The following is a 27,666-nucleotide window of genomic DNA, read 5'->3' as shown; positions in this document are numbered from 1 at the left end:
TGGCTGAGATGTTGGAAAGCCATAGGATGTGTCTTCATGACACAGTTGAGAAAGATGAATCTCAAGGAAAAACATAAGAAAGGACACAGCATGATGAAGCTAGCTGTCAGTGAAAAGCTGCAGCGGTGCCTGTGAATAAGTACTGAAGTGCAGATTTCAGAATCCAGAGGAATATGGACCCAGGACGACAGTTTGATTGACTACAAGAACAGCTGTTGAGGCAGCTCATGACGAAACTACCCTTGAGAGGGATCTTAAGGCCAGATCAGCAAGAATGCAAAATTGTAATTCCTTGTGTTATATAATGAGATTTGATGGCTCATCCACATCAGTAACTTTCAGGGACATTAATGAGAAATCTGTAAGACGTGCCTTGATCATAATTGCAATTTAGCGTGTGTAATGGAATGTTTGCTTATTGGACATTACCCATGTTTTGCAAATGCTCATTCTAGGTAATCCTCCTATTAAATAAAACAACTTGCTTGAGCTTAATCATTGCACTTAGGGTGCCTGAAATACAATTAGAACATTTTGGGAATCCCCTTGCTTGTTTTCAAATCAATGTCTGTTTCCATGACATTTGAGATTCCAGAGGAACTTCTTGGTGTCTGTGTATACCTGGTGTATAATATGCTCCTTTGTGGATCCTTCTGCATGAGTGAGGGTAAGCATGAAATAAATGAACTATTGGAAAAAGAATTCTTTTTCTGCCGATCCAATGCAGTCACATTTATTCTCAGGCTCTATGCACACTGTCAAAGCAGCCAGACTTGACTGGCCATATGTACTGTAGTTGGGGATAATTCACAGGGAAAGTTTCACAATCTTTACTAAAAATAAATACAAGACTTAAAAGTGTTGCACAGCTCTAAAATATACAAAGGCTTAGAAATTAATTGTAAACTTTGAAAACATTTTACAAAAAAGCATCTCGGCATTTTAAAAAGTCCATATTTACAAATATTACAAAAAATTATAAAATGGCTGCAAATCCATAAACCATTCTTGTCTTCCAGATGAACTGGTTCTAGTACCAATACAGTTACACTGTAACCTTCTCTTATATTTATTTTTATACAATAAACCAAAACCAATATTTTGTTAACTCTGCCATCTATGCAGTTACGATGCGTTCATTCAACCTTTGGCAAAACCTAGGCGTAATTCTTTATGAGACGGTATATATTTTTGATTTAAACTGTGCAGTTGTTCTTATATGTGCCAAATAAACAGAAAGAAAGCCTATATAAATTAGGAATCATCAAACGCTATAAGAAAGCAGCGGCAAAACTTCAAACACCCACTGTCTTACACACTTCAGTGCAAACAACAGAACACACATATTGGAATGATGGTTCACGAAAGTAATTTGTACAATATAATTAGTTCAACTTGTCCAAAGATGGCAGTGCTGTCAAAGCATTCAGTAATTATATGAGTGCTTTACAAAATAACTAAGCAATATCTCATTTAACTGTGCATTGTATATTTCAGCAAGTAAATTGTCCAGAAGATTCTGTTCTTCATTCCTAATCACCTCTATGCAGCCACATTTTCTAGAGGGAAAAAAGATATGGCACTCAGCTGAAGATATTTTAGCTGTGTGACAGCTGGTAGATATAGCTCTGCTGAAAAACACTTTTTCATTGAGTGCTTTACGTGCTCAAATAATCATCTGTGTGTATGTGTGTTGCCTAATTCATATCTAACTGCACTGATAAAAAGCACTCATATTACGGAAGAAAATGTGCTCATTCATGGGAATCAGCTAATTCCAAATAGTGTAAGGTTTGATAGGCAAGAAAGAAATAATTGATGTCACAGGAGGAATTTTATCAGTACGCAAAAAAGGTAATACTGCAAGATACTTCGCTTCAACACCCCGCACCTCCCACACCCCAGCAAGGTTTCTCAAGTACTCAGCATCTGTGGAGGATTTTTACTTTTTTACTGGAGGATTTCCATTGACATGTGATCATTTATCAAACGCTGATCAGTTTTGCCGTGCATTTCCAACACTTTTGACATTATTTCCAGTTTCCATCATCTGCATGATTTCCGGTTACCTTTTTTTCATGTGGTCGCTATCGTTGAAGTCTCGTCCTGGCCAGATATAATAGTTGCGAATTTTGTAACAGTCATTTCCTTCCAACTGAAGTTGACCTCGGCTGTTGAATAAACATTCAAGTTAAAACAGAACAACAATGCTTGGTGTAGTGAACTGAACTGAAGAGAATCAGCTCATGTACTTGCGATTGTTTTTCTAGAAAAGAGTGTTTACAGCATTGTCTCCGTCCATTCTTAACATGGGACTGTCTTCAAATCTTCAGTGTAGATATTTCAAAATCTGCATTGCTTTCTGCACTTCTTCAGCATGCCAAAGTGGAATTACAATCTTCTTTGCAAAATTTCTTTCACTGAACACCTCTGGATCAATCTGCACTTTAAACATACCCCATTTTCTTACCCATTCGCGCATCATTCATCTCACACTGTTACTCATCCTCTTCTCACTCTTGAATATTGTATTTCCAATATACATGAAATAGATCCTCTATCCTATTCATTTTTTGACTTTACACCATCACCAAATCCTTCACAAACCTCTGGGGGCTAATTACATGCTAAGTTACTGGGCGGCCAACCATAGGATCAGCCCAGTTTTACACTTTGCCCAAAGTTACTCTGCATTGCCAAGTCCTTTAGGTTAAAACTTCCCCCATGCACTTACTGCTCTTCTCTCCCTTTTTCTATTGAACAACTTAAAACTATAAAAAAAACCTGTCTTTTTATCTTCTCAGTTAATCCCATCATACTGACATCTGTGCATTACAACCTGTAGATAAAACATTTTCATTACAATGGTAATGTCTGTTATGGCCTAGCCCTGTCAAAAAGGCTCTTTTTTCCCCTCAACCCCCACCATTGTGGTTCCAAAAATGCTCGTATATTGTTTTAAAATATGGCATATTTGCAAACTTGCAATTCTTGGTGTCTACACACAAGTATTTCAACTTTAATCACAAAAATAATCATTTCCTTAGGTTCCTTTTGTATACTTGTACAATATAATGATTTTTTAAAATCCAAAAAGACACAATATTTTTCTTTATTAGGTAGTATAGTATTAATCCTTTAGCTGTAATCCTATTTCTACTGTAAACAGTAGAAGTTAATTAAGATTTCAGCTGTAATGGCAGAATACTTGAGCAATGTATAACTTCAAACTCTTAGAAGTGGACAATTATCAATCATATATTTATAATTATTAGTTACATAATAATTCAATTAGATTTAAATATCCAGGTATATGTAAAAACTCTGTCAATCTTTTGAGGCAGTAAAAAGTTTTTCTTCCAAATTAATTATAGTGATAGGCTATCTCAGTTGTGGTTTGTGGGTTAGAAGAAGCCACAAACTTGATGTGGTCATCTTTAGGAATAATATCTAGACTGTGTAAAGATCAGCGTGAAGACAGTATTTTGAAAAAGAAACTAATTTGCTCATATTTTTCCTCCTTCGTCATTGTATTAATCCTTCAGATCAAGGACAATTTCATTCCTAGAATATGCTGATGATGCAAATGATTAAGAATGTGCATTGCTCAAAGGATTAATACCTTTTCAAATCAATTAAAAATAATGTTATTTACATTAGTTTCAAAGACTGTGCTGCACAGAGCACGGCCATTCCATTTCTCATCTATCATCACTCAATCAGGAATACCAAGAACTGCAATGTGCTTTTCTCACAATTTGTCCTATTGCTTATGCTTCTGCTTAATCAGTCTAGGAATAATGACACCCCACTAATTTCACACAAATAGGGAACAACCATGCATAAACCTTGCAAAATTCATCTGAAACTTTAAAAACAGAGTATTAGCCCAAATTCATTACGGACATCCTTAAATTTTCTTCCATCAAAATTCTCTTCGTTGTTTGCTCTAGAGGACACTAAAATGATTGAATCATTAGCAGTTTTGAAGGAACAGTGAAGGGATGTCTTATCTCAGTACCTATTGTTCTGTTAGACTTTGGGCAATAATCTGTTTTTGTGTTCTCGACAGTTTAGACCTTGCCCTGCTTTTTGATAAACCTTTCGGCATAAACATTGCTAAACAAAAAAAAACACATGCACATTTATGTTTGTTCTACAGCGGACAGTTATTGTGTGCCCTGTGAGTTCCGATCGTCATGTGGGCTTCCATCTGAGTTCTCAGCTTCGCCCTCAGAGATGACCTGCATCGGTGCACTGTGCAGGCGACTGCGGACACTGTAACGGCTGCTGCCTGCTACTGGCGGTGCTCGGGAGCGACTTGGTCGGGAAGACATCGAAACCGAGAAGCTGCGGGTGGAGATTCCTTCCGTACTGAACCTGGGGGAGCACGGTGACAGCGGTGACTGCATTTCGCATCTGGATGGGAAAGGGGACGTGTCCTCAGACTCTTTAGCCTGCTCTGGGGAACTGTCTCCCGGAGACTTGGGAGAAACCGGGCTTGCGGATTTCAGTATCTCAGTGGCAGACAGTCGATAGCTGGAGTCTGAGCGGCTGCCCTTTTTCAGCAGCAGCAGCTTGAACTCCTCATGGGAAGTGTTTGATTTTCGAACGCTCCTATAAATAGGGCCAGGCTGTTTTTGGACAGCAGGTGGAGTCCCGGGGGAACTGCTGGGGGATGATTTTGGTTTATTTACATTTGGCCCGTCATCAGAATCTTTTCTTCCCAGAAGCTTCCTCTTTGATCTAGAAGGCAAATCAAAAAACAGTCAAATTCTAGCATCGTTCCAGAGCCCTAATATAAACACTGGCTCAAATGAACGCATCTTGACATCAGTTAGGAACAACTGGGAAACAGGGGTTATCAGCTCTGGGTGGATGCAATGCTTCATGGTGCACAGTATCCAACGTCCCACTACCCAAACAAAATAGTATTAAGTTTAATTGTCACACTAACTCAAGTATAAAAGTACAGGAGGACCATAAAACGCGTACAATGTCGCCACATATTGTCATCTTAGGTGTCATCTCTAGTTACAAATCTTAGGTACTAAAATAGATTCGGTACAAAAATATTGAAACGAAGAAAAAAGCTGAAAGTTCTACATTACTGTTTTTCACAGTATAAATTAGGAAAGCAAAAAAATAAAGTTTAAATTCTATCAGCAATAACTTTGTAGCTTGGCAAGTAGAAGTGTGCCTGGACAATGGGTCAAAAACACACTACTTTCAAGGGCGCTCTGGGATGTCTCCTGGGAAGCTGGCTATGGCTTCCAGGAGATTATTTCAGGGGGAATATCGTGAAGGGTTGATAAACTATTCAGGAAAAGGTGGGCGGTTTACAAGTACAATTCATATTCACGATGTCCCGACTTCCTGCATTCAATAACAAAGCTACACTCAGATATCTGCCAAATGATTCAGCTAAGTGATGCATTCTCAGCTGTCGGCAAAATGTGAAGTCAAGCTCCACTTCAGCGAATGGACCCCCTAATCGAGGCTGACGCTTCTGGGCAGTACTGAAGGAGTGTAGCACTGTCAGAAGTGTCTGCTGTCCCCTCAGGTGGATACCGTACAGCCTGCGGCATTATTCTGAGGCTATTCGGAGAGTTCTTCCCAGTTAATATTGATTCTTCAACCAACATCACCAAAAACGTTATTGGGAGCTTGCTGTGTTAAAATTAGCAGCTATTGTTTCCTACATTACAACCATAACTACACTTCAAAAGTAGTTCTTGGGCTATAGAGAGCTTTGAGACATCATGAGGTCATACAAAGCTCCATTTAAATGCAACTCTGTCCTTCTAGTGATGAATACCACTGAAAGAGAGAAACATGTTCAAAACATTTGAAGGATTCTGCTGTCCTTAGCAACAATATACAATAGGTATATTCAATGTGTAGTTATTACAGTCATTTGTCTACTTTGGTATGAGTCCAAGCAGTATCTTGTGACATTTTCCATATTGAAGATGAGGGCACCTGTGGTGTAGTGATATGTCCTTATAATTGGGTCAGGAGGCTCAGGTTCAAGTCCCAACTGTTTCAGACATGCATCATAACATATCTGAACAGACTGATTAAAAATATCTCTAGAAGTGATTAACTTGGGCTCTTGTGGTGCAGAAATAGAGTCCCTATCACAAGACCATGGGGACCAGGGTTCCTGGTCCCACCTGCTCCACAGGTGTGTGGTAACATCTCTGAGCAGGTCAATTAGAAAATACCCACACATTAGAGATTCTGTTAAAAGGCCAACTATTGTTCGGTTCACAATCCGGTGTTTCCACTAGGGACAGAAGTGCTCATGGATAGGGTGAATAGCCAAGATATTTTTTCCTAGGGGAGGGGAGCCCAAAGCTAAAGGGCATAGGTTTAGGATGAGAGGGGAAAGATTTGAAAGGGACCTGAGGAGTAATGTTTTCATGCGGATGGTGGTGTGTGTACGCAACGAGCTGCCAGAGAAAGTGGTGAAGGTGCGTACAGTGACAACATTTAAAAGGTATCTTTTTGGGTACAAGGATAGGAAGGGTTTAAGAGGGATATGGGCCAAATGCTGGTAAATGGGACTAAGTCAGTTTAGGATATCTAGTCAGCATGGACGAGTTGGACCGAAGGGTCTGTTTCTGTGCTGTATAACTCTATGACTCTCAGGGCAATATCCCTCCCTTTTAATGGTCAGAAAAATCACAAAATGCTCACTCTCTAATTTTCTAAAATCCGCTGTTTGAGAAAACAGCTCACTTCAAGGCACCAGATGTGGAAGCACCCAAAAATCCCAAGATCAAAGTGAGCTGTCATCTGTATGAAGATCAGAGCTAAATCTAATCAGGAGATACTATTTATATCACATATTAAATAAGAATTTCAAATTAAACATAAAAAATTGATGCAAATCTGAAGATCTCCTAAATTTATACAGCCATCTGTTCTCCACTGTGATTTCAACATGTTTGGTTTAACAACTGCTGACAGTGAATGCTGTCAAAAGTTACTGTCAAAGCTCACAATTAAATACTGAGGAAGTCCATGTCCGTTAGCAGTAAGATTTGGACAATATCCAGGCTTGGGTTAAAATCATTTTGCACCACACAAGTGTCAAGCAAGGACAATCTCCAACTTGGCATTCACTGGCATTATTGTCGCCAAATTCCCCACTACAAACAAGCACCTAGTATCCAGAAACCAAAGTGGACTAGCTGTCTAACTACTGAGACTACAACAGCAGGTCAGAGGCTGAGAAGTCTGTGGATATACCCACACTATATGGACTGTAGCAGTTCAAAGAGGCAGCTCACCACCACCAGCTCAACAACACTTAAGGATAATAAATTGCTGACCCAACCAGTGACACCCATATCCCATGAATGAATTTAAAAATGATGGGTTGCTGCATGCCTGCAATGTATCCCAGCATGAATTCTAGGAAAAGGGAGTGCTCTGAGGGAAGACAGGCAGGGGTTCAGGGCATAGATCATTAAAATGCCACAAACAAGTGCAGAAAATAATCAAGAAGGCTAATGGAGTGCTTCCCTTTATACCTACTAGGCTGGAGTTCAAGGATGCAGAAGTTATGTTGCAGTTATACAAAACCCTGGTTTGGATTCCTGGAACAGATCTGGGCACCACACCTTGGGAAGGATATATGTGCATTGGAGGGAGTACAATACGGCTTTACAAGAATGACACATAGATTCAGGGGTTAAGTTATGAGGAGAGATTATATAAATTAGTTTTGAGGAAGTGTCACCGGACCCTGATTTAACTCTGATATTTCTTTACAGATGCTGTCAGACCTGCTGAGCTTCGAGCAACTTCGGTTTTTATACAAATTAGGCCTGTTTTCTCTAGAACTTAGAAGTTTAAATGGTGACCTGATTGAAATTTTAAGAAATTAACAGGAAAAGACAGCATAGATATAGATAAACTATTTCCACTGATTGTGGATTCCAGAACTATGGGGGGCATGGTCTGAAAGTTAAGGCCAGCTTATTCAGGAGAGAGGTTACGAGGCACATCCATACACAAAGCATGGTAGAGTTTTGGAACTCTCTTCCACAAACAGCAGAGGGTCCAGGGTCAGTTGTTAATTTTAAATCTGAGATAGATAAATGTTTGTTAAGCAAAGGTTTATGGGGCCAAGGCAGCCATACTGAATTGGGCCACAGATCAGCCATGGTCTCATTGAATGGTGATACAGCCATGAGGGGCTGAATGGCCCACTCCTGTTTCTATGCCCAATGATTGATTTTTGATCATGCTGTCAAAAAATGATCCTATATGTATTATTGAATTTGTTAAAACTGATGAGTGAAACCAAACAGGTAAGGCTGCAGTTTGCTGTGAATTGGGGACCCCAATGTCAGACTCAATCGTGGCCTCAATTCAATGAATTGGTAACCCCATCCAGCTCAGGATGCCACAGGGGTGTCGGGGAACTCAAAGGACCCACAGCATTGTCTGACTAGAAATCTCATTGTAGTAACCTACATGTGGCTTCAATAGGTCTTAAGCTATTTGGAGGTCACCCCCAACAATGGCTTGACTTTGATAGGAGTTGGGAGGGCTTGGACATCATGTGGGGGGGGGGGATCCCAGTGTCAATATCAAGTGGGTCGAACACATCAATCTGCCATAGGACTCTACCTTCAACAAGATCACAACTGGAAGATTCTCAAATCTGTCTCCAAACCCATCTGCACAGTACTGGGAAAAATTCAACCCCAGAGGAACACTTCAGGCAGCAGACCGGGAATGAAGGCTGGTTTTCCCACACGAAATGTAGCGAAAATCTGGAATTCTCTGCACCTGAGAACTTTGGGTTCTTGCAGGGCGGAGGCATCAATTGGATTAATTGAAGCCTGATATAAGCAGATTTTTATTGGGCAACAGTATCAGGGGACACAGAACTAATACAAACAGTAAGATAAAAATGAGTGGAGGAGTAGTCTGTTGTAGATATTCTCTAATCAACCTGAACAGAGCTGTTAGTTATTACCACCTCTAGAGCAGGTTGAACTTGAACCCAGGTCATAAGAGCTTCACAGACTGTTGTATACTTGTTAAATTAATTGGGCCCATTAAAATGAATGACAGGGTCAATGATCTACTGTTATGCTGGTATGGAGCTCCACGATGGCAGATTCTGTGATAAATATTTCCATTGCTAAATCTGCTCTAACTGGCCCGTATTATACACCATGCCAGCCAACAATAGAATAAGTTGCTATTTAGCCATAGTAAGTGGCTATGATTTGGAGGCTGATTATATCAGTTAGCTGGGTGGTTGAATATCAGAAAGTGTTTGATTTCCCATTTTGGCTGAGGCTAGATTTTGGATCTGCTTCTTTGCCCTGTCCCATGCAGAGTGGAAGGCAATGACAAACCACCACGGACAAAAACTGCCAAGTAAACAGCTCAAGGTGAAGCATCAATAGATAATAAAAAAGGACCACAGTACACATGACAGGATGTTCATGTAGTTAAAAAAAACTGTGCGCGCATGTAGCTCTGTTCAGGGCAAAGTGTAGACTCTAAGGTCTTGTGCTTTCTAACCTAGAACTGAGGCGGATTGCAAATTTGTATGGAGTGAACCATATGCAGTTTGGTATCCATAGCATCTTTGCCAACAGGAGGCAGTGTTAACAAAAATGTCTACGAAAGCCTTAAGAGGTGACAGGATAGGGCAATCACTGATAAAGGAAGAGACAGCAACATCCAGGATGAGATTGTTTATGGCCTAGCTGGGTGAAGGAGGCATGAACAGATGAACCAATAACACGGTTGGGGCGGGGGGGTGGTGATCTGCTTTATTTGAGTTATATGAAATGTGGATAAGAGGATGCCATAGTATACAGACAATGATTTTTTTTACACATTTGCAAGTTTTACTTGAGTTAATAACTGAGGTGAATCTCTGCTTGTGCCGCTCGAATAAAGCAATCGTAAAAATCCACTCAGTCTCCAAAGTTGGTTATTTCAAATTCATTGCTAATAGTTGCATATTTTGACCACTGGGTGACATCATGGCAATCCTTCAAAGTCACTGAACAGGCTTCCTTCCTGATCAAGGTATTTTAAATCTTTAAATGTTAATCTTATTGTCACGTAATTATTTTGCAATTTAGTGGCTTTTATTCCTCTTCTCTACTGTTATTGCATTTTCAATTTTTTTTCAAAGTCAAAAGGAATTTCTTGCATTCTCCTGCTGGACTTCCTTTCATTCGCTGATGGAGTCTGCAAACCTCCAAACTGACTGCAACATTACTGGATCTAAGTTCTCGATGGCCAAGCCCTTCCGGTTGGAAGCTAGTCATTGCGTTATCCTGAAATCCTAGACAATGCAGCCACAAGTTCCTGGAGCTGTGACCAGATCACTGGAGTTGGTGAAAGAATTCAAGGAACAAAATGGGTTTTTTTTAATAATGATGATGATCAAGTCAGAACTGTCAACACTTATGTGTGCTTGTATGTCCTGAGACCATACAGCAAACACCCTTGCTGTTGGAACGAGCCCTTTCTGTACCAAGGCCTAGAAGTAGCTGACTACCATACATTGGAATTAAGCATTGACATCTTCCACCCATAACCTGTCTATAACCTGCAGTATTATGACTCTCATGGACAATCACAACAGCGACAGTTGGAATGGGGTACTGTTGCCATTACCTGGCAGATCAAACATTTCAACATTGACATCGCCATTGAAAGCAGACAAAACCAACTCAAGGATCAAGGTGGCTGTTACACCTTCTTATGGAAAAGTATGTTTCAAGAGAGGCATTCCTCCAATGAAATTGGCTTTTCAAATGAACTAATTGCCTGTCTCCTAGACTCCCCTTGCAAGTTAACCAAACCTTTCAGCTCATCCTTGCCCAGAACCCATGTGGTCCAGTCCACAGGAATACTGCTAACACTGGACACTACAAAGTCTTCCATTCCACTAACATCCTCTCCCCCAGGTGGGACAGAGGCTGTGGGTCATGCACTGGTCTCTTCAATCAAATGAGAACATTTGACATAGAAGCAAGTCATCCTTAACCACGAGGGACTGCTATGAAGGAGAAAAGAAAATCACTTGGTTGTCTAATGAGAAGAGGCTCTTGTCTTGGATTAACACTTAGTTTATTGCATGATGCCAAATTACATCCGTATAATAGACATTGCAACTAAGACTAAGAGGAAGACCGAGGTAGCAGGTCTTTCTCTTTCTGAGATCCACAACTATTCCCCCACCTAAGTTCGAGTAGCATCCTTCTTATGGGGAAATCTTAACAAACTAACTCTTTCCGAACCAAAGCCTTGTGCGATAGCAATTAAGACCAATTTCTTGCTTTTCAAATGGCACATGTTTTGTCAACATATTGTAAATAAAAGAATGTTATTAAATGGAGTCTGTGTCTCTAGTTTCAATGCTCTGGGGCAATTTTCTTCATAGAATAAATATGCCAAGTGTTCTGTTTTATCATTACACTTTCTATACTAATTAGGGGAGCTGCACTTTCACAGTTGCTTGTTTTTCACATTTTTTGTTCACCTTATATTTATAAGGCAATAAATCTCTACTTTAAGGAATGGTGGAAATTTCCCCAATAAACAAGCAGTCATGAATGAGTTAAGCAACTAGAAGCAATTCTTTTTCATAAACATTTGTGCTTCTGCACACAGGAATAAAACTGTTTAAAATGAATGACATTGTTTATAACGAATATTATTGTTTAAAATAAGGCCTCTCCAAGAGTAAAACATTTAGGAAGAAAGCATACTTTACCAATAGTGTACTTAATCTTATCTTTGGTGTTTAAGGTAAGTCAGGGAAAGAATTTGGAAACAATTAAAATAAGGAAAGGTATTCAGAACGTAATTTGAAAAGCTGCAAGATGAGAAGGGCTCTGGTAAGAAATAATGGAAGTTCAAGGCTTTGAGGGGAGAAGGATTCAGGAAGCAGCATTTTTGAATGAGCTTATCACAATGATTTGCTTTCCTAAAATGTGCAACATCCGAATGCAGGTCTCTATGTAGTATATGGCAATAATTCTAAGCTGGTTTGTCCAAGTAATTTCAAAACCAGATGAAATATTGGCATTATGTGTAATGTGACACTTGGTTCTGAGATATGACTTTAAATTTTCTTTGATAGCAGGAACAAAAAAATGTAAGACTAGGGGTTGGCCATTCAGCCCCTCGAGCCTGTTCCTCCAGTCAATAAGATCATGGCTGATCTACGGTCTAACCTCACATAGATAGAATGGACAGCCAGAGACTTTTTCCTATGGTGGAGGTAGTTATTACGGTGGGGCATAGTTTTAAAGTGAGTGGCGATAGATATCAGGGAGACGTCAGAGGTAGGTTCTTTAATCAGAGACTGGTAGGGGTGTGGAATGCATTGCCGGAGAGGGTAGTGGAGTTGGCCACATTAGGGGCATTTAAATCGCTATTAGATAGGCATATGGATGATAGTATAAGGTAGGAGTGGAGGTTAGACAGATCTAAGGTTTAGAGTTAAAGTTTGGCACAACATCGTGGGCCAAAGGACGTGTACTGTGCTGTACTGTTTTATGTTCTATACTTGTCTTGGCTCTATAACTCCTAATACATCTGCGGAACAAAAATGTGTCTATCTTAGATTTAAGATTAAAATTAACCCAGCTCCTAATGTGACTTGTGGACGTGAGTTCCAAAGATCTATCATGCTTTGTGTATGGAACTGCTTCCTCATATCTCTCCTGATTGCTCTGGTCCTAATTCTCAGACTATGCCACCTGGTCCTAGAATCCCAACCAGTGGAAATAAATAGTTTATCTATCTTTGCCAGTTTAGAACCATAATGATCCTGTGATGTACCACTGGATGTTTCATTGCACGAAAGATGCTATATAAATGGTAGCTGTTGTCATCGTTCAAATCCCCATCTTCCAGTTATCTGTCCTTCTTAACCATTTTATAGAGTTACTTATTTACGTAAGCTTTGGAAGTGAAGGGAGAAAATGCATTTCTTTATACACTTACAGTGGGTACAGGAAAAAAGCATTTGCTTCGAAAAATCAGTACAAAAAAATTTCAGTGTCTGACAGATTGTTTCTGCAGATTTATGTACAGCATTAACACTTCCAGCCATTCCTGAAACAGAAAAGCTTGCAATTCACATGAGCAATGGCATGGGACATCTATAATTTATTTCCAGATAATTTTGTAGGCAAGTACATGTAAACATTTATAAAGACTCCAGACCTGTGAATCACAGCAAAAAGGTCCTCTGTTGTGCGGAGTTTGTTTGGTGATATGAATACATTATCTTCATTTGTCTCAAGATCCAAAGGAGAAGTCAAGCAACTTTCACCCAGTCCTATATCTGTGTATGAGAAAGGTAAGTGGTATTTTCTTTCGTGTCTGTATTAACATTGCAATTCATTTTGACATTTAATTGCACAAAACCCTCATGACATATACACATAGATTTTAGTGTGGCTTGATAGAACACTTTACGCAAAAATGCATTAATAATCTTAGCCTGTGGAGCATTTCAAATAGCTTCTCTGGACGATTTTCATGAATTGAGATGATTTGATATTTGATTAAAATCAAATCTGTGTCCACCATAAAGAAGGCAGACTCTTGTTCTGGAGTTAAGAGCTCTCCTGTTAGCTGGAGAAATAACGCAACAGCACTTTTTACCATTTATGTTTTCAGTAAGGCCCGCTGAACAACATGCCAATCAGGTAGTGGTGAGGCCACCCGAGAATATTCGCCAGGAATGTTGCAAACCTACCTCTAGAGAGAGAATGGTCAGTAGGAGGCCAGCAGCTCTTGTACTCAGTTATGGGTACCTAACGTGGGGTTAGAAGCAAGGACAGAGGGTGGTTCTTATCAGGATCTCTGTTTCCTGATAACCAGTCCCTCAATCAGGCGTTGCTTATCTCTCCACCATACTCCCCACCATAAGTGGCTACTTAAAGGCTTCAATTGGCACATGTTGGCAAAGTTCACCATGGGCCTTAACTCTGGTAGGAGGTGGGAAGGGGGCAGTGTTCAGCCAAGACATCACCTTGCCTAGTTAAATAACCTTCCCACCACTGAGATTGCCAACTCTGGGGCAGAAGATTACTTTCAGATTTGGAGCGACAGCAGTATGGGTCACTTCTGTCCTTTGTAGGGCTTGACTCAAGTTGCCTTACATCTATGACTGCAATTGCAGCAATAGCACCCCTCATTGTGACCTGAAATAAAATTTGTATCTTTCATGCGTACCTTTTGTCAATCAATCCAAAAACATGCACAGAGTCAACCTTTACGAATTGAGGCTTGATGTAAATTGTTAAGTCACTTCATTTCACAATTCATGAACATCAACAGTATAAATTCAAACCAGATTAACTCAAGTCGATTTGTGAAATATGTAGTTGTATAATAACTAATTGCTTGTAGTATGAAACTTAAACATTGCTAAATAGAAAGACACAAGGTCAAAGCTCTTTGTCCTGAACTCATCAGGACAAGGTAAGCAGATTTGCAAAGGGAACACCAATTTATATAGCATGAGAAGTATGTGCTGATTGTTTGGTCCAGTGCTGGCAAGAAGATGTAGCAGGAATAGTTCACTGATTCAGTCAGTGTGCCACATTCCCCATGGCAACAACCTGACCAATCAAAGTCTACGGCCTGGTCGGAAAATTAAGATTGATGGTTAACAGCTCGTTTGCCCTACTCCTGGTGAGTGCACGATGAAAAATTTCAATGTTGCATCTCCTCCTAGCAATATTTATATAGTAATGTATAATCACAAACATCCCTTACTGTCCAAGACTGCTAACTTTCTAAGTGAGTCTAAAGTGTCTGCAGCTGTCTGGTTTAATAGCTTAACTGCCTTTTCAGACATCATGTCAGAAAACATTATTTCCCTGTAATTACTCAGACAAGCTAATGAATTGCATATTATTAACTAACTGGGAAAAACACGTTCTGCTGGTGTATCTTTGATGAGGTAGTCTTTTTTGAAAAAAAATTGAGAGAAAATATGCTGCTCAAACAATCATAAAATATATTTGCTTTGTCCAGGAATCTGTGTTAAATATTTGCTGCACAATTTCCATTGGTCCCAAAATTTAGCAATATAAAATATTGTTGCACCACAACTCCTAAACCTATGACTAAACGGAAAATGACAACATGAATAGGCTTGGGTGACATTTTAAATCAATACATAATTTATGTAATATACAAAGGATATGTGCTTAAACTATTATATCCAAATAATATCAAAATTAATATTCTTCTACAACTTGGAAGGTATTCTAAAACTCTACTTAAGTGTGAACAGTAAAGATCTTAAAACTGGACAAGCCAGAGCATGTAACTTCAAACTAAACTGCTTAACTTTTCTGCTTTTCCTTTAAATGGAGGGAAATTGACCAAAACTCTGGTACAAAAAAGCATGTCTCCCACTCAGCTTCCAAAGTTTGCCCTACGCAACTGGGCTGTGCAGTGCAGCTCCAAACAAAATGTACGGTCCCCACCCCAGCCTGAAAATCCTTACATAATCAGTCTTTTGAATGCATTCTCAACTGTATTGATCATTTATCGCAATGCACCCATTATTCCAGTTTCAGTGCAAAACACTTACTTTGAAGAATGATCAGAAATACTTTGCTGAAGAATACTGCCATTATATTTGTGAAGTTCATAAAGTACAGCAGACTGATGCATGTTCTATATCATTATATGAGCACGTGTATAATGAGATTAAAGAAAGACATTATACAAAAAGATCAGAATCTTGCTGATGCAGTACAAATGAACATCTTATTGATGCAGAACTGTAGCAGTTAATCTTCATTGGAGCTCTGAATGTCAACCTGGATCATGCTTATTTTATGCAATTATTTAGATTGATTTAGATATAGAAACCTACAGCAAGGGTTAAAAATATTGATCAGAAAATAATCAAGCTTTGAGCTATGAAAAAAAACTTTGCTGCGGCCATTAACTGACCTGATAATGCAACCAAGTATAAAGTTTAACAATCTCAATGTACAACTTGACAGAAAATATAGAAATAATTACCTAAGTGGTCTTTGGGCTGGCCATGGCTAGGGCTCTCAGCTAGACCTTCTGCAGTTCTGCTATGATCAGCAGCACTTTCTATACAGCCATCTTGCACCCTTTTGGTCTTCTCTTCAGTAGTGCCTTTGTCGAGCCTTGGTGCACCTTTTAATTCTGGCTGAATTAGGTCACGGTGTACAATTTCTATATCACCAGCTGAGTCAAAATCAAGCTTTCTCTCCAATTTCTCTGCAGCTGGTGACCCCAGTGCCACTGCCGACTGAGTTTCTGTAACTCTGTTGCAGGGAGAGCGCACACTTCCAGCCTCCTCTTTATTTCCTATTTCCTGGGCAAATACTTCATTCTGCAATTCTTTACTGGCATTATAGAAGGTTTGCTCTGTTTCATGTGGAGTGCTCTCCTTTGCTGAATTCTTTTTGTCGCTCCACTTGTAGCTGTTGGAGACCAGCTGACAGCCTTCTGTTAGGATTACTTGGTCATCTTCCAGTTCTGCGCTGGGCAGGCACTCATCGGATACCGTGAGTTGTGTCAGAGACTTTGCTGCAATAGAAGCTAGCGGTAATGGCGACATACACTCTCTATTCAATTTATTTTCAAGACAAAGTGCAATATGACTTTCTAAATGCAAAATGCTTGGGTTGGCTTCAGTGGAGGGTGGTTTTTCTAACAGTTGAGGTGCATTGGAAATTTCAGTGTACTTTTGTGTTAATGATCGGTTATAAGTGTACGGTTCAGTTCTATTTGGTGGTGCGATGACCTCTGCATAACCTGGGCCTTCTGTTACATCAGGGTCTTCATGGAATTCCTGCCTGGATTGCTTGATTTTACTAACAGAGCGAAGCTGAACAGACTGCAGAACTGATGGAGTTATGCCAAGGGAAATAGATGGGCTGCTGTTGGTTTTTTCAGGAGTCTCTCTCTGTTTGCTCTGATTTGAGATGTGCAATTGATTTCTGTGAGCAAAAGGTTTGCTTTTAAACAGATTCTGAAGAGCACTTAGGTCAAGGTGTGTTGGAGGTATCGTTGGTAATTCGAGGTCTTTCTTTGTGGAAGACGGCTGTAATGATGACCTTCTCTCAGGAACTTTTGGCTTTTTTTTACCACTGTTTGGAGACAGGGGGCCAGGGAACAGAGGGGTAGGCAAAGTTGAGGTTGGTGTGCCAGACTGGCTCGAGTACCCACTGGATGGCGATGCCAAACTGGCCAACTTATCGGGAGAGGACAGCTTGAACTCATTTTCAACAGAGGGGAGAGATGGAGTGGTAGCTCGCGACTCGGATTGTGATGTTTGTGACTCAGATCCTTCAGGAGACTTTGTGCACTCTATCACGGTTGTACCTGTGGCAGTGCTAGAGTTCGATAACGATCTGTAAGGATCATTAGACTTTAAGTCATTTAAGAGCCAGAGACCTGCATAATCCGATTGCACAGCACCTTCATCCTTAAAGGAGGGCATGTCCAATGGAGTGAGTTGAGGGTCTGATAATTCATTGTCATGTGTATATCCACTTTGACTATCCCAAGGACTGTTTGTTTTCGAAGGTGACATGGAGGATCCTTTGAGCCTCTCAGCTGCAAGGCTTAGGTCAAGTTGCAAAGATTTCTGTGCATCTCTAGAAGATACAGTCATCTCCTGTATATCGTTAGTCTTTGGTTCATTTTTCTGATCACTCTCACTCGTACAAACATCATTCTTCCTCAAAGATGAACTGCGTTTTGGTGGGGCTGGTTTTGCCTTTGGTTTCTTGAGTGCAATGCTCTGGCCCCGATGCTTCTGCTTTGTCAGCTCTAAGTGATCTGCTTGAGGGAGCTCGCCGAGTTCGGGTGTATTCTCTGTACTCTGGATCCCATCGGAGCCTGCGGATGCATAGTTAAAAATGTAATTTCTACTAGTTCTTAAACCACAGTCAAAGTGCATGGAGGTATAATACCCTTCAGTATCCACGGAGAAATGTGAGCCCGAATCAGTTTTGGAGGAGGACGGTCTCTCAACAAAACTGTCACACGTACCCATGCTGGCAAAACTTGGGCATCCCAAGCTATTTGTCCTGGAATTCCTCGGGCTCAAGTCTCGATGGCAAGATGCATCGTGGCAATGGTGTAAGTAGCTCCATTCAGCGTCACTTGTGTTACTCGTGTTGAGATCTTCCATCACATCTGTCCCCATGGAAGTAAAAGAGTTTGCTCTGTGACCTCTGACTTTATCTCCTTGATATGGGTACTGTTCCAGTAAGAAGCCGGCGGAATCGTAGTTTGTGTGCGCAGGCGTGTTCAAGGATAATTCGGAGTCACAGTGCGAAGATCCTGTCAGGGGCGGCGAAGACGCAGTGTGGACGGTCTCGGATGTCTGTGAGGGGCACGTCGAATTACTCCCACTCCAGTTTCCACTCGAGGACTGATGGTCCTCCTTTTGATCTATCTGACTCCTCAACAGAACCCCTCCGCTGGAGATACTGTTGACTGGACTGCCGAACGTATCAGAATTTGAAGAGATTTCGCTGTTGCCCAAATCTCCCTCCGGCACAAATTTGGACATCTTTGCTCCATGGGATTCGCTTTCAGGGCTTTGCTGCGGTTGAACGGTAACTCCCTTTGAATGATGTGTCCGCGAGCTCTGAACAAATAAATCTGCTTCGTCCTCTTCCTCCCCTGCCCTTTCTGGGCCGGGCAGGTATTTTTCAGGAGCCCCGATGATGCTCTCCACGCTGTCGTCCTGACTTAACTCGTGAGGGAACAGCGAATTTCCAATGCCTTCTCGCGAAAGGCTGCGGGCGCGAACGCGGTTGTCCATTGGCGTGAGAAACATCGAGCCTGAATCGTCTGCCAAGGTTGGGATATTCCCAGCCGAATGCGACAGGGAAGATGCGATACTGCTATCCCGTTGAGGTCGGATCCGCCTCGCTGATGGGGCAGCAATTAGAATATCCTCTGTCTGGCACTCGGAATCCTTGGTCCCAGATCGGCCGCTGGTAGAATGTGCCTCATCACCGCGGAAGCCTAACTGTGGGTTAACGTGGACGATCACATTTCTTTCTCGAGCCATGGGAGATCCATCAGAATCTGCTAGCGAAATAAGTGAAACAGGGAGTCTAGGATTATACTCTGAAAATGACAAGAAAGCTAGCTGAATAAACAAAGGCCCTGAACTGACGCAGTACCAGCGGCATTCTGACAGGCAGGGAGGGATGGGGCAGAACTAGAATGGGAATGGGTCCTCCTGATATCAGGTCTCTATCCCTCTGGAGGGAGGGGTGAGAGGTGATTGTGTTGGTCCCATGGGGTATGACAAGTGAAAAACAGATGGCATTGACAGCATGATATCAACTGCGAGGCTTCCCTTTGCTTCTGCCTCCTCTGATCCCATTGAACTGTACACCAGCAAGATCCCAGGAGCTCAATATAACAATCTAATTGGGAGGACTGGACCAGGAGATGACACATTACCAAAGTGAACCCTGCTCTCAGATAAGGGGCATGTACTTCACATTTAACAGCACTCTGAAGTTGATCCCATTGGCATTACCTTCAGACTCATTGTTAGGTGTCAGACTCTTCTGCCAAAACTGCTGGCATCCAGAAGTACCAGGGCTACAGCAGATACCAACCTCACTGATGCCAACAGTGGGATCAAACTTAGCAGCTCCCAATGGTAGCTCATAATTCTCACTTTGCCATCAAATCAGCAGCAGAGCGGGTTCTTAAGGGCAACCTCTACCATTGCTCACTTATACAATAGTCAGGTTGTAGACTTGCTTGACAAGCTGGTGTGTTTGGTTGCTTACGTTTCAGTGGAGCCGCACTGACGGTGTTAGCAGGGTGACAAAACGTCTGCAACCAAGCACACTGGTTCAGCGAGCAAGTCTACAACCTCATCCACAACCCGAACTACAGATCTTCTCAAAACCTTTATATGCAATAATCAGTTACTATATGGCAAGTAAGCATCAGACCATGCAGTATCTCGTGGAACTCATGGCCATCTCAGAATAATAAATTTAAAAATATAAATAATAACAGAGCAGTTTTGCCCCAGAAAGGCATCAAATTCAGCTTGGCTCACACTTCTGAGTCAGAAGCTTGAAAGCTCAATCCTACTTCAAAGACACGAGTAGAGAAATAAGCCTGACACTTCAGTCGATGCTGATGAAGAGTCTTACTTGATTATTAACATTAACTCTCTTTCTCCCTCTTTACAGTTGCTGCCAGACCTGCTGGATTTTGTCCACCTCTTCCGTTTTTTATCGTTTCAGAATTTCAGCATCCGCAGTAATTTATTTTCATCTGAACTGAGAGAGTATTGCTCTGCTGGAGGAGCTTGCATTAGGACAAGCCATTAAACCTAAACTCTGTCTGCTCTCTTTTGAAGAATAGGTGTCCTTCGCAATATTTATCCCTTAACTAACATGACGGAAATATCTAGTCACCTTTACAGTCACCTTGTGTCCCATTATAACAACACTTAAAGCTACATTTAAAGCTACACTTTAAAACCATGTACTTAAAAGCATTTTGAGACATTATGAGGTCATGAAAGTTTGAATGAAATCAAATCTTTTTCTTTTTCATTGAAGAGTGAGAAAAATCTGCTCTGACTACTTTATGTCTGCCTCTAAGGTTTACTTCAAAATTATGAGTAGGCTTTGCAGAAAAATACTTCAAATCAGGTTCAACTCGGTGAGCTTTTATACTGTTACCTATTTCTTGGTGCACACGCCTGGGGATTCCACTGATAGTTTTTCGCCTCTTTAGCTTCCGCCTTCGATGCAGCACAGACTGAGGATGCACAAAAGAGTATCTGCCGATGACCTGCCTCTCAAAACCCACTCCTGTAATCGAGAAAGGAAAAGGAAACCGTACATGTTTTCAAAAGCATTATATTATAGTGGACCACGTACTGCTAAATCTATTTAGTATATTGGTACCAAATTCTGTTTCAGACAATTCATTTAAATTTGTATGATACGTAGCATTTTCATAAAAGGATCCAGAGCATCACTAAACATTTTTCCAAAAACTGGCTCCCAAACCACAACACCAACCTGCACTTCATCTGTACAAACGCTCATGGGCACAATGTGTGTTTCTAGTTTCTTCTACATTGTTAGCCCTGGTTATAACAGCAGCAAATGTTTTAATGGAAACACAAAAACCATTTTTGGTCAAGTATGTGAAAACTAAGAATCGTTCAAGCATTAATTGCTCATTGAAAAAACGTTGTGGGGACCATAATCTGAAACTTTAGGGTCATCAGCTCCTCAGCAGCCACAGCTGGACCTCAATCCACCCGGTCTAACACATTCTCTCCTCCCACCTACTGCTCACTGACAGTTTCCTAGGCTTGAGATGCAGTCACGGTGGGAAAAAGTCTGAGAAGCACTGGGTTAAACCTCAGGGAGCTAATTATTAGAAATCATGAACAATCAGATTACTCAGGAGGGTGAGGAGGTAGCAGTGAGCTGATCGATTTTTAGGCCATGTGGAATGGTCAACGTGACCTGACCATCAGACTATGAAACGGGGAAATCAGTGGTTTTTCAATACCTACACCCAGACAAGTGAGCACGTGTTCAGAGGTCAGCTAAGGTTGATGTGAGGTAACAATGCTTTCTCATTTGAGCAGCCCATGAACACTCGCAGAGGCTGTGCTTACTTTGAAGAATGGTCATATGAAGCTAGCATGGCCAATATTCCTGCAATGCCCACCCACCCAGATCAAAAAGACGACGAGTTAATGAGGGGAGTAGAAAGTATTAACATTAAGCCAAACAATACTTAAATGTGGGGATAAGAAAGGTACACCTCTTGGCGAGTCGCTAGGCTTGTGGAACTGAAATATTCTATAGATCAGATTGTGCATATTAAGCAACACCTATCATTCAGTTACAGTAGACTGAAAACCAATAGGTATTGGAATACTTAATCCATGTCTTCCAGCATTATTCCTAATGTGGAGGATACCAAGAAATACTTTAAATAAAATGTAGTACTGTTCCAACCTGAACTTTGAGCTTTGAGAAAAAGACAGCAATAAGGGACTAAGTAGCTTCTGTGAAACGTTTTGATTTTTCAGGTATGTAAAGAATTGATAATCTCTTCAAGTGCTTTACAAAAAAAGTGCAGCTCAAAAACATTACCCAATGTGGAGCTGCATTCTTTAGACATTAAGTTGCCAGGATTATCTCTGAGTTGGAGTGGAAAGCTAAAATTGTTTATAGAAATCATGTATAGGAGGGTGCAATAAAAGGAGAGGGCCTCGTGTATGACAAGTGAGAGAACCAATGGTTTCATTTGTGACATTACCCCTGCAATGAACAATTTCAGTAAAATGAAAAAGTAATTAGTTTATCCTGGCGAAGTAGCTTGTTATCACTCACTGACCATGGCCACAAATAATGAGTAGTTAGGTACTGAGGGAGGCTGAGGCATGTGGAAGATCCTATGCCTTTCAAAACAGGGGCAAATTTTGGAGGCTGGAGTTTTAAAAAACACAAAAGTCACACGATACACTAAAATTATTGAGGTGACTAACACAGGAGGGAAAATTTTTGTTGCATGCAAAGTGCAGCAAAATCCCTCTGGTTTACGATTTCATGACACCTGCTTGAAGAATGTTGATCTAACATTGATGCCCACTTCTCAAACAGGCACTGGAACAGTCCCAGAGCACTCTGTGGGGAAAAGATGCCAAGGATCAGACAAGAGAAAGTCATCTGGAAGCTTTTATAGGAATCAGGCTCCCACAAATTAACGTTCTCTGCACTTAGGGTCATAATCTGTACACACCTTTGCTTTTAGTCACTAGTGGATTAAAAAGTAATGCAACAAATTATTCCTCGGAGTGGATTGAAGTGCAGTTCTGAGAATTAGGGAGTCACTGAGACCTGGAATAATTGATACTGTCATCATTGCCATCTATTGCTTACATTTAAATAGAAGCTGGCATCTTGCTTGCTACGTACGACATTGCATCATCTGTCAAACTGTTATTGGTGTTTCCATGGTGTCTATGCTTATGACATCACCGAAAGCATTGGTGAGGCTAACACAGTGCAAACAGCCCAATGTCAGTCAACAATTGCCACATGAAGTAGTCATGTTAATAATGATCCAGTCAGGCTGGGTACTGGGTGACCATAAAACTGAAACATCTTCAAATGCGCACTGCTTCTTTCTTTACGACTAAATTGGGAATTTGCATGGGCAATGACTACTTATGAAGCATACCTTAGCAATTAAGGCACAAAGTTACACATCTCTGCATCCACAATCGCTAGAAGATCACAAAGGGCATACTGACCTTGAAGCTTACATTTCTGCAGAGCACTGCCAATTTATAAAACTGGACTAATGATCACAGGTTACAATATTGTTCTGCAGTGCCGTTTTCTTATTTCTTTTTGTGCTTTTGCAGCCAAATTTCCTCCCTTTTCAAATGGTATTGAGTATTTGCCAGGATATTAAGTCCAGTTTCTTCTGGTACCTCTGTCAAGTGACCTTTATTTATAGATGCACCTCAGCACTTAGCGCTGACAGGCCACATAATATCAGGGGTTTTCAGCATCCAGGCAAAACGTGTCCTCAACTTACAGTCAGGAGCAGCAGGAACCGATGGATACCGATTAGCAACATATCGCAGGCTTCTCCTGGCCACTTCCTAAAACAGGAATGCTGAGGCTAATTGTAGAAATCCAGAGTGAAGAACACCTTACTTAATAGAAGCCTGAAAATAAAACTGTGACTCAGCTACTCCTGAGGCAAACTTGCTGAACCACTGTTGTGGTGTCCTTACAACAGCAACATAAAATCAGTATGAGATCATCTCTAGATTTTTGTAAGCCATTGTGTGCCTGAAAAAAAATTACTTCAAGTACTTTAAAGTGTAATTCAATCAACTGACGAAAACATTGGGTTGTATTTTAATATGTTTACATGGGCATTAATTTTACTAACTATTATGATGAATTGCTATCATGAATATTCAGCTTTAAACAAGAATTCAGAAAGTTTTGTGTATTCAGCACCTCTTTTCAAATTCATACAGTCATGACCAAATTTAGATTACTATATAATAGTGAATACAAATTTGAATCTTTACAATTATAACATATAATATCAAGTGCATCTAAACACATACACACTACAAAAGTCATGCATAAAAGAATTGGATTATTTAAACCTCAAACCTATACTAGTATAATACCATTCAACTTAATGTCCACCAACAATTGGAAAAAAAATGTGTTGTTTAGGAACCTAATGCTGCATATTGAATGTTGGAACTATTAGAGAAATGAATGAAACTTCAGAATGACTTGTAATTCTCTGTATTCACCGAATAAAATCAAACATAAACCTGTTAAAGGCTGCATCATTCTCTAACTAAAGAGCAGAAACTAAAAAGTGTTTCTCTTTCTGATTGTTTCCCAGGAAATGCCAGTCTGTGCGCGTGGTCTGTTTGTATGTGGATGTGTGTTGATTTAAGAATGGTGTGTTTTTGTGTGGATGGGTGTGTTCATGTGTGGGTGCTGTATTCATGTATGAGTGGTATGATTATATGTGGTTGGTGGGTGTGTATGTGGATGTGTGGGTGGTCTTTTTATGTTTGATTAGTAGTGTTTATACTGTGTTTATGTGCCGGTATTAATTTGGTATGTGGTGGATGTGGACGTTGGATAAGGATATGACCAAATTCAGGCTCCCATTGTCCATCAGAATGGCATGTAGTCACTATCAAGAATGACCATTTGTACAAAGTCATGAAAAGTTTCATATTCCCATGAAACTCCGCCCAGATGTAAAAGCAAATTTTCTGTGCGTTTGCTCAACCCTGATCCTGCATAGCTTTTTCTGTATCAATATGAAGAGGTGGAACTGTACCAGTCACATTGATGGGAATAACACAGGAAGAAATAGCCTCAGCTTGCTGGCGCATCTTCTGTTCTGGAGTAGGAAGAGGTAGATCTTTGTTCCAATTCGTATGCCTATCTAGTGTCGTAGGAATATTCGGTATTGGATTTTTCGGTCTTTGACCTAAATCGATCATATCACTGTCACCATCTGTTGATGGAACGGACTGTAAAAGAGTATAATTTGATAATGATTGTATACTCAAATAACAACAAGAATATTACATGAAAGAACCAAGTTACATAAAACCTTCTCCATGAACATATGCTTGGCAAACCTTTCCTGCTTTGTTCGCAACCACATGATACATTGAGCAAATCAGGCAAACTGGATCAGAAAATTCCCTTTTATCTGATTTACTCCCCTCATCTCTTGAAGGAGCTGACACATTTTGTGAATGTGGCTCCACAGGTACTTTTGACCCTGTGGTATATCGATAAGCTACCTATAATTCAGAGACGTGTCTATGGAGCAGGGGGTCAACAGCATTTCAATCTGAGGGGCATTAAGTTGAATTGGATCCTGCCGTTATTGCTCTAACATTGACAGATCTAACAATGGGTGTTGCTGGATGACAATCAAAAGTGGGAACCCCGACAAAATTTTTCGCTGCTTTGTTCAGAAAGTTGCTGCTCTATGAATCAAAACCTTTGCTGCTATCATTGCCTCACGACAGACCTGGGATCTTTCTGGTTTCCTTGGCTCTTCACAACCTGGGAAGTGCATTTATCAGCCGAACTACTGGGTGGGCAATATCGTAACGTGAATGGCACATGCCCATCTGCTCTACCCTTTTCCAGGTCAAAGGGAAAGGTTTACCATTTCTTATTGAAACAGTGCTTCTTTACATTTTAACAAAGCACATAAACCTAAAGCTGAAAAACACGCATACTTAGTATATCTGTTGAAGGTTAATCGATGAGAACAGCAATCAATGTGAAGACGAACGATGAGAGAAAAATTACTGAGACTCTTCTGCTGAACATGCTGAAGCGTGCAATTAATATCAACAATACAACACCAACCGCTAGATATTGTGATATTATTTGAAGACTAAAATATAAAGAAAGCATTTTTAAGACAATTTTCTTGGTTATTTAGAAAGACTAAGAAAATAAATGATTTCATGATGCATGTTTTGATGCAACATTGGCTAAATTAAATAGGATTTTTCACCCATTAAGGCAGCTCACAATAATTTCTTGAAAACAGGAAGATGTTTCCAAAATGCACAGACTTACATTTATCAAGACAAACAGAAGAATGTCAAATTTCAAACAATCACAACAATTTATACAACAGTAGAAAAGTATGTTATATTGATTGGCAAGACAATTCTGACTGGCCAAGGTGTTGCCAAGGAGAAAGCAATAGGAAATGATAAGCTCTCTAAGCTCTCAAGTAATTTTAAAAATTTGCAAAGTTTGAACAAATGTTGCAGAAAGTGGGTCCATGTGTTTAAACGTATGTCATTTCTAGTGTGCAAAAATGAACCATGTTATGTGCTCAAGGGATTGGTTATTAGTGTGATTATTCAGCACTCAAAACTGGGCAGCAAGTGTGACTGATTCACAAAATCACATCTGACCATGGACATTATGTTTTGGACATTGTAAATGTGGCTGGTTGACTATAGTGTGTGTTTTACCTATTATGACCAACTGAAAGAACATGCTGGCCCATTCGATCAGCCAACAATTGGGTAAAGCCACTGTATCTGGCATTGCACTGGCATTCCTCCGTTGAAATTCACTCACAACCTTGTATGACCACAAACAATAGCTACACTAACAATTATTTCAAGAGTCAGTCAATCTCTCTGACACAGAAGATTAACAACTTCACATCTGTGGTTTCGCTGCTTCAGATTTATTCTGGAGATTTATTGAAAATTAAAATTAATTATTTTGATTTTTTTATTTCTTCTTACCCACTTGATTCAATCTTTATTTTAGACCACAAGACATAGGAGTGGAAGTAAGGCCATTCGGCCCATCAAGTCCACTCCGCCATTTAAATCATGGCTGATGGGCATTTCAACACCACTTTCCTGCACTCTCCCCGTAGCCCTTGATTCCTTCTGAGATCAAGAATTTGTCGATCTCTGCCTTGAAGGCATCCAATGTCCTGGCCTCCACTATGCTCTGCGGCAATGAATTCCACAAGCCCACCACTCTCCGGCTGAAGAAATGTCGTCTCATTTCAGTTTTAAATTTACCCCCTCTAATTTTAAGGCTGTGCCCACGGGTCCTAGTCTCCCCGCCTAACGGAAACAACTTCCTAGCGTCCACCCCTTCTAAACCATACATTATCTTGTAAGTTTCTATTAGATCTCCCCTCAACCTTCTAAACTCTAATGAGTACAATCCCAGGATCCTTAGTCATTCATCATACGCTAAACCTACCATTCCAGGGATCATCCGTGTGAACCTCTGCTGGACACGCTCCAGGGCTAGTATGTCCTTCCTGAGGTGTGGGGCCCAAAATTGGACACAGTATTCTAAATGGGGCCTAACTAGAGCCTTATAAAGCCTCAGAAGCACATCGCTGCTTTTATATTCCAACCCTCTTGAGATAAACGACAATATTACATTTGTTTTCTTAATTACAGACTCTACCTGCTAGTTAACCTTTAGAGAATCCTGGACCAACACTCCCAGATCCCTTTGCACTTCTGATTTGTGAATTTTCTCACCGTTT

The 27,666-nt window shown here is 40.5% G+C and overlaps 1 protein-coding gene across 7 annotated transcripts in view; it reads right to left on the bottom strand.

The window, feature by feature from the left end:
• Nucleotides 1–702: 702 nt before the first annotated feature.
• LOC125457049 (actin remodeling regulator NHS) overlaps nucleotides 703–27,666 on the bottom strand; it is a 396,554-nt gene continuing 369,590 nt past the window's right edge. For 5 of the 7 annotated variants that reach the window (XM_048540747.2, XM_048540749.2, XM_059650396.1 and 2 more), the window contains 5 exons: nucleotides 24,937–25,132; nucleotides 20,754–20,885; nucleotides 16,060–19,122; nucleotides 13,231–13,351; nucleotides 703–4,746 (listed from right to left, as the gene is read on the bottom strand). In XM_048540747.2, the coding sequence (XP_048396704.1) occupies nucleotides 4,170–4,746; nucleotides 13,231–13,351; nucleotides 16,060–19,122; nucleotides 20,754–20,885; nucleotides 24,937–25,132 (4,089 nt within the window). In that variant the 3' untranslated portion in view covers nucleotides 703–4,169. The remainder of the gene's footprint in view (nucleotides 4,747–13,230; nucleotides 13,352–16,059; nucleotides 19,123–20,753; nucleotides 20,886–24,936; nucleotides 25,133–27,666) is intronic. The other 2 variants (XM_048540751.2, XM_048540748.2) reach the window with 2 other exon arrangements.

The sequence above is a fragment of the Stegostoma tigrinum genome, chromosome 12 (assembly GCF_030684315.1).
Source record: "Stegostoma tigrinum isolate sSteTig4 chromosome 12, sSteTig4.hap1, whole genome shotgun sequence".
Taxonomy (NCBI): Eukaryota; Metazoa; Chordata; class Chondrichthyes; order Orectolobiformes; family Stegostomatidae; genus Stegostoma; species Stegostoma tigrinum.
Note: the sequence above shows the minus strand (reverse complement) of the source record. Positions and strands in the feature narration are given on the sequence as shown.